At 32.6% G+C, this 15,864-nt stretch overlaps 1 protein-coding gene across 2 annotated transcripts in view; it reads right to left on the bottom strand.

Moving 5' to 3' along the window:
- TCEA1 (transcription elongation factor A1) overlaps window positions 1–15,864 on the bottom strand; it is a 32,134-nt gene that overhangs the window by 2,506 nt on the left and 13,764 nt on the right. For both annotated transcript variants that reach the window (XM_074278373.1, XM_074278378.1), the window contains 6 exons: window positions 15,660–15,747; window positions 10,926–11,071; window positions 8,776–8,832; window positions 4,251–4,405; window positions 3,615–3,761; window positions 700–771 (listed from right to left, as the gene is read on the bottom strand). In XM_074278373.1, coding sequence (XP_074134474.1) covers window positions 700–771; window positions 3,615–3,761; window positions 4,251–4,405; window positions 8,776–8,832; window positions 10,926–11,071; window positions 15,660–15,747 — 665 coding nt within the window. The remainder of the gene's footprint in view (window positions 1–699; window positions 772–3,614; window positions 3,762–4,250; window positions 4,406–8,775; window positions 8,833–10,925; window positions 11,072–15,659; window positions 15,748–15,864) is intronic.

Genomic DNA, 15,864 nt, shown 5'->3' on the forward strand with positions numbered 1-15,864 from the left:
GTAGAAGAACTGCTGTTAAAATACTGAAAAACTCAAGACAAAATACAAAATAAGAACAAATTCTAAAATCCACAGCTTCAGTTATCTACACATACAAACAAAAGCAAGATTAACTAAAAATTCTAATTCAAGAAAGTGAAATGACCTCATAGAAATTAGTGATATTTAAGGATCAGTTTCAAGACAGGAAAGTAGCATAAATGAATTTAAAAAGCAAGATGATAAAGAGAGGAGATTGGGGAGAGAAGAGGGAAGTACTACTATATAGTAATATGATGGACTCATGCCTAGAGAAATTTTGGGTGAAAACTGATGAAGGAACAAATGGAATTAAATTATTGTTATTAAAGGATACTACAGATCCTTTAGAAAAAAGAAATTGCGGTATAAATTTGACAAAATGGAACCAAAGTCCCCCTTTCAGCTCTGAAATTTTGACTCTAGAATTCCTTCTGTCAGTAAGAGAGAACAACTAAAAACAAAAACTTTACCAATCACTTTATTTACACTAATCTTTCGATGATAATCAAATGAATGCAATAGTTCAAGGAAAAAATATTTTATTTAATAATAAATTCATGTCTGTGGTAAAGGATTAACTAAGTAATTTTCAAAGTAGAAATACCTATAAGCTTTAAAATGAGTCAGTTATTTATATAGTAGTAGAATAGATATTAAATAAAAAGTATAGAGCCATACCTTCCACCTATTTCCACATTCATTACAGACAACAAATGTTGTCATAGGTTCATCAGCACTTCGGGTTTGAACCTCAAGGGGGGAAAAAAAAATCAAGAACAAAATATTAGCACCATTTTTACAATGTTCAATACATTTGACTTAATTGAAAATATTTTACAGCAACAAAATCAATGTCATGATAAAGTAAATCACAAAGTAAAAAAATCTTTGCATCAAATAGCTCTGATAGCCAAGATATAAAAGTATTAATACAAACACATTAAGACCAAGAGTCACTGCCCTAAGTGATTAAAGAATATAAAGTCCTCAAAAGAAGTGACAACTATTAATAACTATATAAAAGGTTGCTCCATAACACTGGATACTAAGAAAAAAGACAAATTAAAACAACTCTGGAATTTTCCATCTCATAACCAGCAAAATGGCAAAGATGATTAAAAAAAAAACCATAATATTTGGAATTACATTTTTCAAAAACTGATTAAACATCCATATCCTCTGACTCAGAGAACTCAGTACAAGTATATATTTCAAGAAAGTCAATTACAAAAAAGAAAAATTCCATGATATAAAAATAATTCATAGCAGCAGGTTTATGGTGGTAAAGATGTAGAATTGGGAAACAAAATAGGCACTAGTTAAACAAATTGTGAGGCTAATAGAACATTACTGTTTATAAGAAATAATATGAAATCTACAGATAAATATGGAAGTTGTAAATGAAATGACACAGATGATATAAACAGAACCAGGTAAATAGTAAACAAAAATGACTACATTTAAGTAAAGAACAAAAACTTGAAACTGAATACTGCAATTATAAAGCTAAAAGATATAATTTAAAGATAAATCATACAACTGATAAAATTAAAGTATATGTTAAGACACAAATTCTAGTCATGAATTATCATACTGAATATATTACTAAATATTCAAATTAACTGTTCCCCCAAGCATATCAATGAATTAAACTGGTACTAGAATTATTTTTTTGATATCATTTTCAATACAAAAACCTTGGGCTGTCTATATATCAAAGATGTAAAAAGAGAAAGCAAATGTAAAAATATCAGTTATAAAACAATAATTTTTATATATACCCAAATGCATAGGTTTAAAGAACAAAGAAGTCAATTATCTCTTAAAAAATACTAAGCACACCAATATGCTATCACATCTCACTTTGAATTGTGATTTCAAGAGTGTGAATGTCTCCCAATGATGTATAATTTAACCCACAGCTTCTTTTTTATATATATTTCTTTATATGTATGTTTATTATATTTATTATATAGTATATAATGCATGTACATATTTATATTTATCATTTATTATATAATATTACATTTTATATTTTTGTTTATAATCCTAGCCAATCTGCAAGATGTGAGATTGCATTGACAGTTGCAAAACCTTTTGTTCCAACTTTTCCCCTCTTTGCCCCCACCCTCTTCCTCTAGATGGCAGGTTAACCAATACATATTAAATATGTTAAAGTAGAAGGTAAGCACCAGCCTTGAATTCAGGAGGACCTGAGTTCAAATCTGGTCTCAGATACTTAACACTTCCTAGCTGTGTGACCCTGGGCAAGTCACTTAACCCCAGCCTCAGAAAAAAAAATAAATAAAATAAAATATAAGTTAAATACAATATATGTATACATGTCCATACAGCTATTTTGCTGTACAAAAAGAATCAGACTTTGAAATAGTATAAAATTAGCTGTGAAGGAAATAAAAAATGCAGGTGGACAAAAATAGAGGGATTGGGAATTCTATGTAGTGGGTCATAGTCATCCCCCAGAGTTCTTTCACTGTTAACCCACAGCTTCTTAAAGTGATTCATGACCCCCTATGGGGTCTCATAACTGAAAGGGGGGGGGGGGGGGAATGTCACAAAATTATCATTTATTTTCACTGAATGCTAAATGTTTGATTTGCATACCTATTTTATATACCTATAAAACTAAGGTCACATAAAAATTGCTAAGGCAAAAAGGGGTTGTAAGTGGAAAACAATTTTAAAAGTTCTGCTCTAACCTCTCTATTTCATATGCATAAATTATCATAAATGAAAGAGGGCTGCATAAGTCTTTTATTTGTTTTGTACAATACTATGATCAAAAAATGTGCCACCCATTGGTCTTTCTAAACTGAAAAAATGGATGCACAAGTATCAAATATATTAGCCTCTAAGTTAAAGTAAAATCTGTGATTTTACTGATATAGAGAACCCCCATTTGAGGAAATTCTACCAATGTAGAGTAGTGCCTTCTCTGCAGCATACAGCTTAAAATTTTAGGTAACTGCCTAGAACACTAGAAGGTTAAGTGACTTTTCCCATCACACAGCAAATAAATATCAGTAGCATGATTTGAAGATGGGACTTATTCACTTAGACCAGTTCTCTACCCACTATAATAAAGAATCTCAATATGCCTCTCTATATAAATGACAGTATATATACCATTTAAACTACATATACCATATATAGGTTTTTCAAAATAACACACCATGAAATTCTGATAGAAATACTTAGGATACAAGATGTAATGCTAAAAGGACCCAGAGAGGTAATCTCAATCAAACCCTTCATTTTACTGATCAGTATTTTATAAATTCAGCAAGTGCTCATAAGTTCTCAACGCCATAGAAAGCAGGAAATTGTCTAATTAACATGAAATTTTTATCTAGTAGGAATTCTGTCCTTATTTCAATTCGCTTCCAGGTTAGGCTGGAACTCATCAATGCCAAAAAAGAATTCTTAGTATCTTATAAAAAGTTGCAACTTTTAAGAATTTTTAAAAGCTTACCTAAATTAGCCTAGGTCAATTCTACTAAAAGGAAAATTTTAAAGATTTCCAACAACAACAACAACAACAACAAACAAATGACAACAACAAACAAACATACCTGGGTATAAGTACAATTCTTCTTTTTACATTTGCCACATGTAAATAGATCAGTTTGGGTTCCACCTGTCTTAGCCATTTGATGTTCTCTAATTGCTTCTTTGGTCAGGTTTTTACGCATCTCTTTAAGTTCATCACTAGCCATTTCCTAAGAGGAATACAACAGCACAAACTCCTCAGTTTCAATATTTTCAACTTATCAGATATTCTTATCTATTAATGTAAAATTAAAGCTAATCATTCAATTTTAAATTCTAGAAAAGATACTAATTTTAAAGAATATGGAAAATAAAAGTTAAGCATTCATGGATCAGCCACCAATTCCTTCAATACTGTTAATACATTTATGACAATAATTAACTTAATCTATAATCATACTAAGTTTTTAAAAGTTAGAAAATATCAAATTCAATAACATACAAAGTTTGTATGAAATAACACAGTAGCTCCAACTTCAAAAGCACTGTTTTAACATCATTGCATCTATCATTTTTTTCAAAAATCTTTTTTTAAAAATTGTATTTTGAGAAATTTAGGTTAAGCAGGGGGGGAAAGGCAACACCATATATGCTATTAAGTATAAAGATTTGTGAAGTCAAAGGAAATAAGTGCAGATTAGCAAATATAAATTACTTACCTCTGCCGTCATTCTAGCAAACAAATCTGGAGGTATGTTCCCACACAGTACATTTTTCCTTAAATTTGGATTCTTTGCATCCTTGAGATTTGCTATTCTACTTCGTACCCTATTTTTATACTTCATATCCGTGTTCCGTAACTCTTGATATATAGGTACGATGCAGTTAAGGAATATGATATTAATAAGGATGTTTAACTATACTATTATCAAAAGATGGCAGTTTCTTATAGTTCTAATTGTTACACAAAAACTAATCTTAATTCAGATCAAGATATGGAATGTTAAATTATATAGTGTTTTTATCTGTATTCAGTGAATAATCTCAAATATCACAACATAGTTAACAGTCAACAATGCTAGACACTGTGCTAAACAATAGGGATTAAAAAATAAAAATAAAAACAACTTCTGCTCTCAGGTATCTCTCAATCTAATGTGTAATACAACTAAGAAGTAAATTAGGTACATAAAACACATGCAGAATGGATAGAAAGGAAATCTCATGGAGGAAAAATATTAGCAGCTAGGAGATCAATAAAGACCTCTTGAAGAAGGTAAGATTTAGCTAACTCATGAAGTAATCCTGAAGGTAAAGGTGAGGAGATAAGAGTACTAAATATGGGAGAGCTAGTGCAAAGGCACTGAGAAGGGATATGAATTATCTCATGCAAAAAAATAGCAAGTGTAGATGAACCACAAAGTAGCAAAGAGGCAAATTTAGTGTACTGAAGGAAGGGTAAAAAGGGGTCACATAATAAAAGCTTTAAATGCAAACATAAATCTTTTATAGTAGATGTCAAAAGTAGTACCAAGCCACTGAAGTTTAAGTATGAGGTTATAGTGGCTGTTTATTCTTTGTTCCCAAAGAAGACTATGACATGGAAGTGAACTGGATTTAAGTGAGGGAAGACTGTGCAAGGTCATCTGCTTCATTTTCTCCTCTAGAGTTATCTGGATTCAGTGACCAGATGCAGAGCAGGATGACTAGAGATATTCCTGGATGCAGTGGGGAAACTTTGGGCTTTTTAACACATCTCAATTTGAGGTAATACTCAAAAAATGACTAAGGATTAGTAGGAAATGAGGCAGAGAATGACTTCTTTTGCCTAGTCATAAAAAAAAAAAAAATCAATCTGAGAAGGGAAAACCCTCAGGATTTCTGATCAAAACAGAAACAACTGCTATTTGCATTCACTCTGAGCCAATCAAAACCCAAATAATGATCAAGTAAGGCTTCAGCAAGTATGGGAGGAAAGAGGGGTATATATGACATAAGACAAAGGTCAGTAAGTTTGAGGAAGTGACAGACCCATTTTTAGTAAATGACTGTCAGCTAAGTGAAAGAGGGATTGGAATGCACAGAGAATGGAGGTTGAGAGATATATTAGAATATTTTCTAATAGTGATAAAAATGATAAAGGCCTGAATCTTTTAGTTGACTTTTGTGACTACAGAGAAAGTCTTTTGAAGACAAAAATTACAAGACTGAGGGAAAAAAATATTTTATGGGGTACAGATAATCATGAAGAGAAGTCAACAGACACGGAAATGGCACCTCTGAATGCTTAAGATGATGATGGTGGTGCCCTTGGCAGAAATAGAGAATTTCAGAGAAAAGGAAAGGAAGATAATCTGTTCTGATTTTGGACAGGTTCATCCTGAGATGTCTACAGAAAATTTAGTTCCAGATGTTCAAAACATAGCTGGAGATCTAAGACTGAAGAAGACATAATAGTGCTGTAGATATGCTGTAGATAACATGTAGAGACAACTGAACCTACAAGTACATATGTCATTTCATCTGTGCCTATGGGTTCTGTATTTATCTATGCCTATCAATTTAGGGATAGCCTTCAAGTAGTTTGAACTTAGATGGGGGAGAAAAAATTACATCTTTATTTTCTCTAACTGAAACTTACCATGAAAAGGCTTTACTCAATTGCCAAAGAGTGGTACAAAAAAAGATTAATAACCCATTGTATAGAGGAAAAAGAGAAGGCCTTAAAAAGGGGCTAGGGTGATACTCTCAGTTCATGGGCATAACATGAATAAAGATTCTATGTTCAATTATCATTTCCATGTAGATAGATTCCTGAACCTGTCTTTTTTTTAAGGAATCACTGGTTAACTTTGGAAACAAATTTTATTCAAATGATTAAGCTGGAAAGCAAAGGAAGTAGAAGAATTTAATGTATAAAGCTTTCTTAATGAGTTTATCCCAGAAGGAAAGATACAAGAGTAGCAAATGATAGATAAGATCAAGAGAGCGGTTTTGTTTGTTTGTTTTTTAAGGATGAAGAAGATAAGGGCCCATTTGTAGAAAATAAAAACCTACTTACAAGAGAAGACTAAAGATTAAAGAGGGAGTAGGAATAACAATAGGGATAAGAAGCTACAAGGAATGGAACTGAGGGGAGACCTTGGCAAAGTTTTACAAAAGATCATAAGAGAGGGGCAGCTAGGTGGTGCAGTGGATAGAGCACCAACCCTGAAGTCAGAAGACCCAAGTTCAAATCTGGCCTCAGACACTTAAGACTGCCTAGCTGTGTGACCTTGGGCAAGTCACTTAACTCCAACTGCCTCAAAAAAAAAAAAAATGAGAGAAGTTAATCTGTGTGATGAAGGAAAAAAAGTTTTTTTTTTTTCAATGAAGTATAAGATAAAGTCTTAAGCTAAAATAATGGGGGGATTGAGTTTGCCATGGGAGGCTTGAGGAAAAACAAGGTTTGAAAAAACTGTTTATGAGAATGAAATAGAAATTAAGTAAGGAGGACTAAGAGAATCGTCTTGCTAAAGTGAAGGTCCAAATGAGATTAGAAAACAAAATTTGTGATGGATCCAGTAAGCATAATTTTGTGATTTCCTGAAGCTCCACACAGCAGTCTAAGAATAGGAATTAAAGAAGTGGTAGATGGAGTAATCAAGGGTTAGCTTTTGTCAAGGCATGATTGATGGGAATAGCACAATGACTGAAAAGGATTTAAGAAAAGAAGACATTATAGTTTTGAAGTGGTTCACAAAACATTGAAGAGAGAAGAGTAATGAGTACAGGGGTGATGGATTGGGGAAAAAAAACCTGAAAGATACAAGAAATGGAAGTCCTGGGAAAGAAAAAAAGGTAGAGATCGTAAGGCATAAGGAATGATGGATTCGATCAAGGGCTCCTTGAGAGAAGGTATTATCTTTTGTCTTTTTTTATATCCTCAGCACCGAGCACAGTACCTCCCATGTTGTAGACAGTTAATAAATTATTTACTGATATGACTATATAAAGGAATTTCAGAGAAAAGATTTAGTAGAATATAGTAACATCAAGAATATGTGACTCTGTTTATTTAATGTGTCTAGTTGAAGTAAAGGAAAGGAGGTCTTCATTAAGCAATGGGCAAAGTCAGGATATTTGAAGGAATATGAACATATTGGAGATTCCTTGGTATGACTCAAAGAAAAAACTAAATTTGGCACTCAATTCCCTAAGGAAGAAAGAAGAATGTTTTGAGAGAAAAAAAGATAATGGTCATTAGAATCCAGACTGGGTTATGAATGTAGATGACCTAAAGCTCAAAGAAAAAGGCAGGAAAGGTTTGGAAGTAGTTAAGAGGGATGTAGAGAGGAGGAATATTCTGACTTCATCACCATCAACAGAGAGTTGAAGGACATGAGATAAAGTACAGCCAGTAATAAAGAAGGCAGGAAGGGAAGGAGTGTCATTGTGAGGCAAGTCTCAGTCACTGCCAGAAAAATGGCTTAAGAAAGGAAGACATTGGGGCAGCTAGGTGGCACAGTGGACAGAGCACCAGCCCTGAAGTCAGAAGGACCTGAGTTCAAATCTGGCCTCAGACACGTAATACTTCCTGGCTGTGTGACCCTGACCAAGTCACTTAACCCCAATTGCCTCCAAAAGAAAAAAAAAAAAAAAAGAAAGAAAGAAAGAAAAGAAACCAAGAAAGAAAGGAAGGAAGACATTTAAGATGAAAAGCACTTTGTCCACTGCAAAGTAGGCCACAAGACACACTGAAATAGGTAGGCAGATCATATATCAGTATGATAATATTGATGAAGTTAAGATGTTTGCACTGAATATAGCATTTCCCGTCCCAAGAAATAGGAAAATATATAAAGTTTCAGAAAATAAGTAATTTTTAATTAACTTTCTTTACCTAGCCATACATAAAAGATTTCTTGACAATACATTTAGAGTGAACATAAAAATTATACTAAACCTAATATTGAGGTAAGAAGGGGGAAAAAAAAAATCACATCACTTCTATGTGCCTTACTTCTAAGTGACAGTGCATTAAAAGACAAAAACGAAACAAAAACACAACAGGAAAAAAATGTTGGTATTAGCCCTAACATTCAACTCTCACTTTCATTCACTTTCAATCTCAAATAATGAGACTTACAACAGTAAGTCATGAGATTTCTATTTGACAGAACATAAAATATAAAATTAAGAGGATGATTGGTACAAATGTTAAACTTGAGCTAAAACTACTCTATTTATTTTCTCAAAGGATATCTTCCTCAATCTGAGATCCCAGTTCTTCTTCATCGGCCCCAATAGCAATGTAGTCATCTGAAAATAATTTTTAAAAGTTCATGAGTTCAGAGTTTTCTTAAAGTATTTGAAAAGAAGTCCTAAGAAAGTGAAATCTTGACAATGAAATAATTCAATTTCACAATAAACATTGATCAAGATCTTACTATTTAAAAACTATTATGTGACGTGCTGTGAAGGATATAAAGATGGAAATGTTTACCTTGAGGAATTTTGTGATTACCTATAAAAATATAGTTTTTGTATTGCTATGTCTAACCCCATCTACTACTATCTAACATTCTGATCTTTAAATAATACTTTCAAATATGCTTCATTCAATATGAAAGTGTTGAAATAAAATGCCACAAGGGCAAAAACTAATGGACTAGATTAGCCTAATAGCTTGAATGTTATTAAATAATATACAGTAAATAATTTCATAACATTGCTTATGATTCTGTAATCAATTAACTTTTATTAATCTCTGCCCAAAAATCTTTCAGGATTAGAAGGGCAAAGGCCCTTCTAATTCAATATAGACGTGAACAAAAATCTATATAACATAACAAGAGGTTATGTTATACATCCAGGTTTTTCTTGAAAACCTCCAGTGAAAGAGAGTTCCCCAAGGAGGCACATTACACTTAGCTTCAATCATTAGCAAAGTTTTTCTAAGATCAAATCTAAATTTAATTCTGTGACTTCTGTCTACTGCTTCTAAATCTGTACTCTAAGCCCAAGGAGGGAAAAAAAGAAAAGCTAATCCTCCTTTCAAGTGAAAACCCCTTCAAATACTTAAGTATTTAAGTATTTCACATCTCCTTGAAATCTTTTCTTCTCCAGGTTAACCATCTTCAATTCCCACTTATGACATGAGATGACAGTCTTTCATTATCCTGGTTGATTTGTTTTGGATATTCTAAAAATTACTGTCCTTCCTAAAATATGATACCTATGAACTTAATTACAATATTCCAAATGCCATCTGACTAGAATTAAGTATAGTGGACTATCACCTCTATGTCCTAGACATGGTAGTGCAGTGAATAGAGTGCTGGGCCTAGTCAGGAAGAATCCTTTCCTCAAGTTCAAATATGGCTCCAGACCATAATAGCTAAATAACCTTGGGCAAGTCAGTTTACCCAGTTTGCATCACATTCCTCATCTGTAAAACAGGCTTGGAGAAAGAAATAGCAGGGGCAGCTAGGTGGCGCAGTGGATAGAGCACCATCCTTGAATTCAGGAGGACCGGAGTTCAAATCTGATCTCAGACACATAACACTTCCTGCTGTGTGACCCTGGGCAAGTCACTTAACCCCAGCCTGGGGGGGGGGGGGGGAAGAGAAAGAAATAGCAAACCAGTATCTTTGCCAAGAAAACCCCAAATGGGTTCATGAAGAGTCACACCTTTCTGAAACAATTGAACAACAAAAATAACAAAATACCTTTGTAAAAGTCAATACCAACAAGATAAAACTGTATACGATTTTTTAAACTGTAGGATAAATAGAAATTATGTATATAAGATTAAAAAAAAAAAAGTAAAAATTAAAATAGTAAAAATTCTAGCTTATAGTCTAACTATTTGTCAAATAAGAGATAAATGCCAAAAAGGTCTCTAAATATTGTGGTCAGTGGAAAGACATTGGACTTTGAATCAGGAAAACTTTAGTTCACATCCTGGCTCTGACAATTATTGCCTGTGTATCCTTGGGTATGTCACTTCAATACATGGAGGCTGTTTTGCCAAAGTAGTCAGAAGGAATAACAGGAGATGCTTTTACAGGTTGATAGATATCAGCCATTACTATCTAGATGGGCTAATAAATTTGGACAGTGTGGACCTCAAAAGAGAAGAGATTATTTTGTGATAGTAGCAGACGATGAGGCTGGAGATCGCAATGGAGAGGAAGAAGTATTCTTACTCTGCCACTATGAATGAAAGAATGCGAAAGAAAGTGTTGCCAGGACTGAAAAAGGTGCCTAGGGAAGCAATCCAGAAAGAGCCAGATCTCCGTCAATGCCAAAAGATGGCAGGAGTTAAGAAAGGATGGCATCTAAGATGAAAGTAAATGTGTTCTAGAGCCATTGGTGCAGAAGGCACACTGCAAGAGATGGGCAGATCTTACCTCCTGTTCTGAGGGCTGCAGCAAGCATCTCTCGGCACTTCATTCGAACTGAATCTGAAGTGCTTGGTGCCCGGGGAAAAGATGGAATGAAGGAATCAGAAGTATTTGTCTCTTCCTTTCTGTTGCTTGCATTGCTACTGGAGCTACTAAAATAGACAAAAATCAGGAAAAGGTTTTCTCATAGCAATTTGTTTCCTTGCCATCATTTTTTTAGTAAAAACAATGCTTTTGGCTTAAATGAAAAAGAAATTCAGAGTATTTAGAATAAAGCCTTTTATGATTAAAATATATAGGAACAGAAAATCTAAGAAGTAAGCAGAGGAATTAGGGAATCTTATACACCTTTTCTTCCTATCATGAAAGTAAAAAGATTAAAATCATAGCAAATGCATTACTAATGCAATTATATATACCAAAATATTTTAAACCAACCTTAATCAGCCTAAGTAATAGATCTCTTAAGTATACTAAAATAAAAATTTTATGGCTCCTAATAATGTCACAAAGAAGTTTCGTCTTCTAGAAAAGGAAGTATTTTAATGAAAAAAAAAAAAAATCATCAGAAGACAAATGAGAACACCCTAGCTCTAAATTAGTACTAGATATATAATTTCAAGAGAACAATGTAGAGCAAAGACTGTTCTATCTAGGTAGTAGATGAAAGAATACAGTTAAATCACTCCCTTCAGCAAAAAAAAGCCACAAATACTTGGAAGTCACAGAGAAAAATCTATTTAATTTTCTCTTAAGAAAAATCTATCTAAAACTACTAGTTTAGTGAAGAATTGAAAGAATACTTCTCACCCAATTTAACCACACCAACTACTTCAGATGAACTGTTTCTACTAGAATCTCCCCCAAATAGGTCCTCCACAAAGTTCTTTCCAAATGAGATCAGTTTCCTAGTTTCAGTTACAATTTCAAAACAAACAGCAACTATTTTTGCCCATCCCGTCTCTCTCTGCAATTCACTGTTAACAGCGTTCAAAACTTCTAGTTCTATGTGATAAAGGTTCTTTACTGTTCTCTTGACATAATCCATAGCTAAACTTTATGATCACCATGGATGGAATGATTTTACTTGCTCTGTAAATTAGATAAGTCCTTTTCACTTTTTCCTTTAACCTATCACATTCTATTTTTTAGTTCATAGTTATGTTTTTTTCTTTTCTACTTCAAGAATTCAATGTCTAAGTCAAGCATTTCTTCCTAGCCCTCAATTAGGGGAATAGATATACAGCATCTTTTCTTTGTAATTCAAATTATATACATATACCCCACATCCTCCAAGAGTTCTCTTAAGCTACCTTCCCTCATCATTTCTCTTACTATCAAATGATAAGATAACCTATAGTTGTTCCTTTTATATTTCAACATTTACCTATAGTTTCCTTCACTCTAATTTTCTCTAACACTTCTTTCACTACTGCCCAAATGGAATAAAACAATAAGTTTTTCTTCCTCAAATACCTGCCACAAACACTTCACTAGACATTTATCATAATCTTTCATTTTCTTCAAGCAAAGATCATGAATATTACACAACTGTGAGGTCATAATACCTTATAATTTTTTAAAAATCTGTTTTCATTCCTTTATTTAAAAAATTTATTAAGCTCCTATTAAGTGCAATGTACTTAAATTAAGAAAGAGATGCAATTTTTTGTCTCTTAAATCTTTTATATATTGAATATTGAATAATATCCAACACTGCCAGACTAAAAGCGTAGCATAATGAATAATGCTGAACTTGGACTCAAGAAGACTTAGGCTCAAATCCCAATATTTATTTGCTATATGAACATGGGCAGTTACAATCTATGTGCCTCAATTTTCTTATTCAGAAAATGGAAACAAAAATTAACTATCCTATTTACTTATGGAGTTATTGAGAAGATCAACATGTAGATTCTCTAAACCCTAATTTCCTCATCAACAAAATGAAAGGGTTGGTTTAGACAATCTCTCTAAGGCCCCTTCCAGCTCTAAAGCTATGATAATATGCACAAGTCTCATCTTCATTTAAAAAAAATCTATGTAGAATACCAATTATTATTTATATAGTCCTTTATAAAATTGCAAAGCATTTTATAAACATCAGGGCCTTTGATCCTAACAGTTCCAAGAAGCATGTCCCCAAACCAACAGCGAATAACTGGCAAAAGCAGGTTTTTAGCTCAGGTCTTTTAACAAGAAATAAAGTACTCTTTCAACAATACTAAAACTGTCTACCTATACTAAATCAATGCCATGATTTAGAATATAAGTTTCCAAAAAAAAAAAAAAAGGAGGCCTGTGTGTTTAACTTAGAACAATATGTTGGATTCTACATGACATACCTTAGAAAACCTGAAAACCTCAAAGTCTGAAGTAACTTCAGATGCCATCTAGTCTAACAGCTAATGATCCTAATAAAAACAATAACAGCTAGTATTTACATAGCACCTGTGTGTCAGGAAATGTGCTAAATGCTCTACAAATATCTCTCGATCCTCACAAGAACACTAGGAGATAGATAGTTTTATTATTATCAACATTTTACAGATGAAGGTTAACCTATTTGATTCAGGATCACATAGCTAGTAAATACATTAGGCCAAATTTGAACTAGAACTTCTAGATCCTAGTTTAGTGTTCTATCTACGGCACCAACTAGAACAGACTGGAATAAATGGTCTCTCAGCCTTTGTTTAAAGATCTCCCAGAATAACATTCCAGCTCTGGGATAGTTCTAATTTTTAGATTTCTTTTTTTCTTTTTTTTTTTTTTGCATCAAACAAATTTGCCTCTCTGCAGATTCCACCCACTACTCCTAGTTTTACCTTTTGGTATAAACAAAACAAGTTTAATCTCTCTTCTACTTGCAGCTCTCAAATAGTTAAATAAAGCTACTACTACATCCTCTCTTAGTCTTCTCTCCTTCACATTAAATAGGCCAATTCACATTGAACATATTCTCCATTTCTCTCATCAACCAATTAATTTATTATTTTTTAATGGATATGTTCTATCTTGTTTACATCTTATACAAAACAAAGATAACCAAACCTTAAAACAGTACTCAAACTATAGGTCCAACCAGAGCAGATTATATGGAAATCAAACTTTTTTTGTCAAAACATTATGCTTCTCCTATAGTATCAACTTTTTGGCTAGTACATTACAATGTTGATTTATAATAAACTAGCAATTCACTAAACCTCACTTTTTTTTTTTTTTAGAGTAACTGTTATTTACCCAAACCTCCAAATGCTCTACTTGTTTAATTTTTTAATCCAAGTATAAAACTTTTCAATTATCCTTCCTAAATTTCATCTTACTCAGTTTGGCCCTCTGATTGTAACAGTTAATGAAAAAAATGGATGAACAATGTCATTACTTCATTGACTGTGAATCCACCAGTACAAGCACAGTTTTAAATTCAGCCTTACACTTCTTTAAACAATTCTGGCTGAATCAAATCCATCAGAGTCACTATTTCTAAACTGTGTAACTATGGGACCTATCTGCGCCTATTCCTTCACTCTAGTTAATTTTTTTTGGAATATCATTTCTGCATCTCTCTCTGTTTTCATGGGTAGATTTGCTTCAATTATTATTAGCTTAGACTTAGTTTGTTAAGAGATGAGCACTATTTTGCCCTGAAAATTTGAGTGCTTGAAATAATGGGCTCCACTAAACTCCACAAATTCTCTGACTTAATCCCATTACTAGGCAAAGACTCTCACCTTAAGAAGCTCAATGATCAGCAAAAACTCCCATATTTATGCCAAAATGTTCAGAATAGCACTTTGTATAATAGCAAATAAAACAAAGTAGGCACCTACTTACTGAGTGATAGTGGAACACATTCTAGAACTATAAATAAATTTGAGCTGTTATTCACATAAGAAATAGCAAATGAGAACTTCAGAAAAAAGTGGGAAAGCTTGTATGTACTGTTATAAAGAAGAAAAAGAAGTACAATATCAAAGCTAAAATAACATAACTAAAAAATAGTTAAGTCAAATTTAAATGATCCAAACTTGATGTTGGAAAGCTGATAGTGAGAATTTACCACCATATACAGAATAATACAACTACTTTCTGAACACAAACATTGATAGCTGACTTTGCTTAGGTCTACTGAGGTAGAAGAATAGGGAAGTGATTGGTGGAAATTGACTATGGCTTAAAAAAAAAAAAATCATAAACAGCCATCTATCACATTTTTAAAAAAATAAAATGATAGATTTTATTCTAATATCCTTACTTCCAAGGAGACAAGAAAACAAGGACCCAAATGGGAAACTGCAAAACTGGTTCACTACAGGATAGAAAATAAGCTATAATATAATTTTCATGTCAGTCTATTCCCTGAATTTTATTGTTTTAAAAATTTAAGAACACAAAAGATAATGACAATATATATATAAGCAGGTACATATCCAAATATAGAAGTGGATGAGTCTACATTTGAGACATATAAAAAAGAGCCAGACTCTCCTTCTACCTAATTACTACACTGTCATAAATGCTTACAGTAGATCTTCTGTTCAAATAAATATGTATTCTGTGATGGCAACAATACCCCAGTCCACAAGAGAATCAAGAGAAAAGATTGGTTTTTGGAAATGAAGCCATATCAATATGTACTATATTAAGGTGTTGATAATCTGTCAAAAATATTTGTAGAAATTATAATTTATTTTTTTTTTAAACACAATCAGGTAAGCACATTTAAGATCAAAATACCTTTCTTCTTTTGCTTCAGGGCTGTTTTGGGAAGAGATAGCAGATTCTTTTTTTTTTTCATCAGAGTCTTTATCAGTAGAGGGTCCATCTGAAAATATACAAAAATCAATGAGCTTTAGTCATGTGTTATAAGAATTGAAATACAATTTTATTAATGCTATTTGCTAAAGGGAAAAAGTCAAAGTCTTAAGTATTAAATAAAGCA

The sequence above is a fragment of the Sminthopsis crassicaudata genome, chromosome 1, assembly GCF_048593235.1.
Source record: "Sminthopsis crassicaudata isolate SCR6 chromosome 1, ASM4859323v1, whole genome shotgun sequence".
Taxonomy (NCBI): domain Eukaryota; kingdom Metazoa; phylum Chordata; class Mammalia; order Dasyuromorphia; family Dasyuridae; genus Sminthopsis; species Sminthopsis crassicaudata.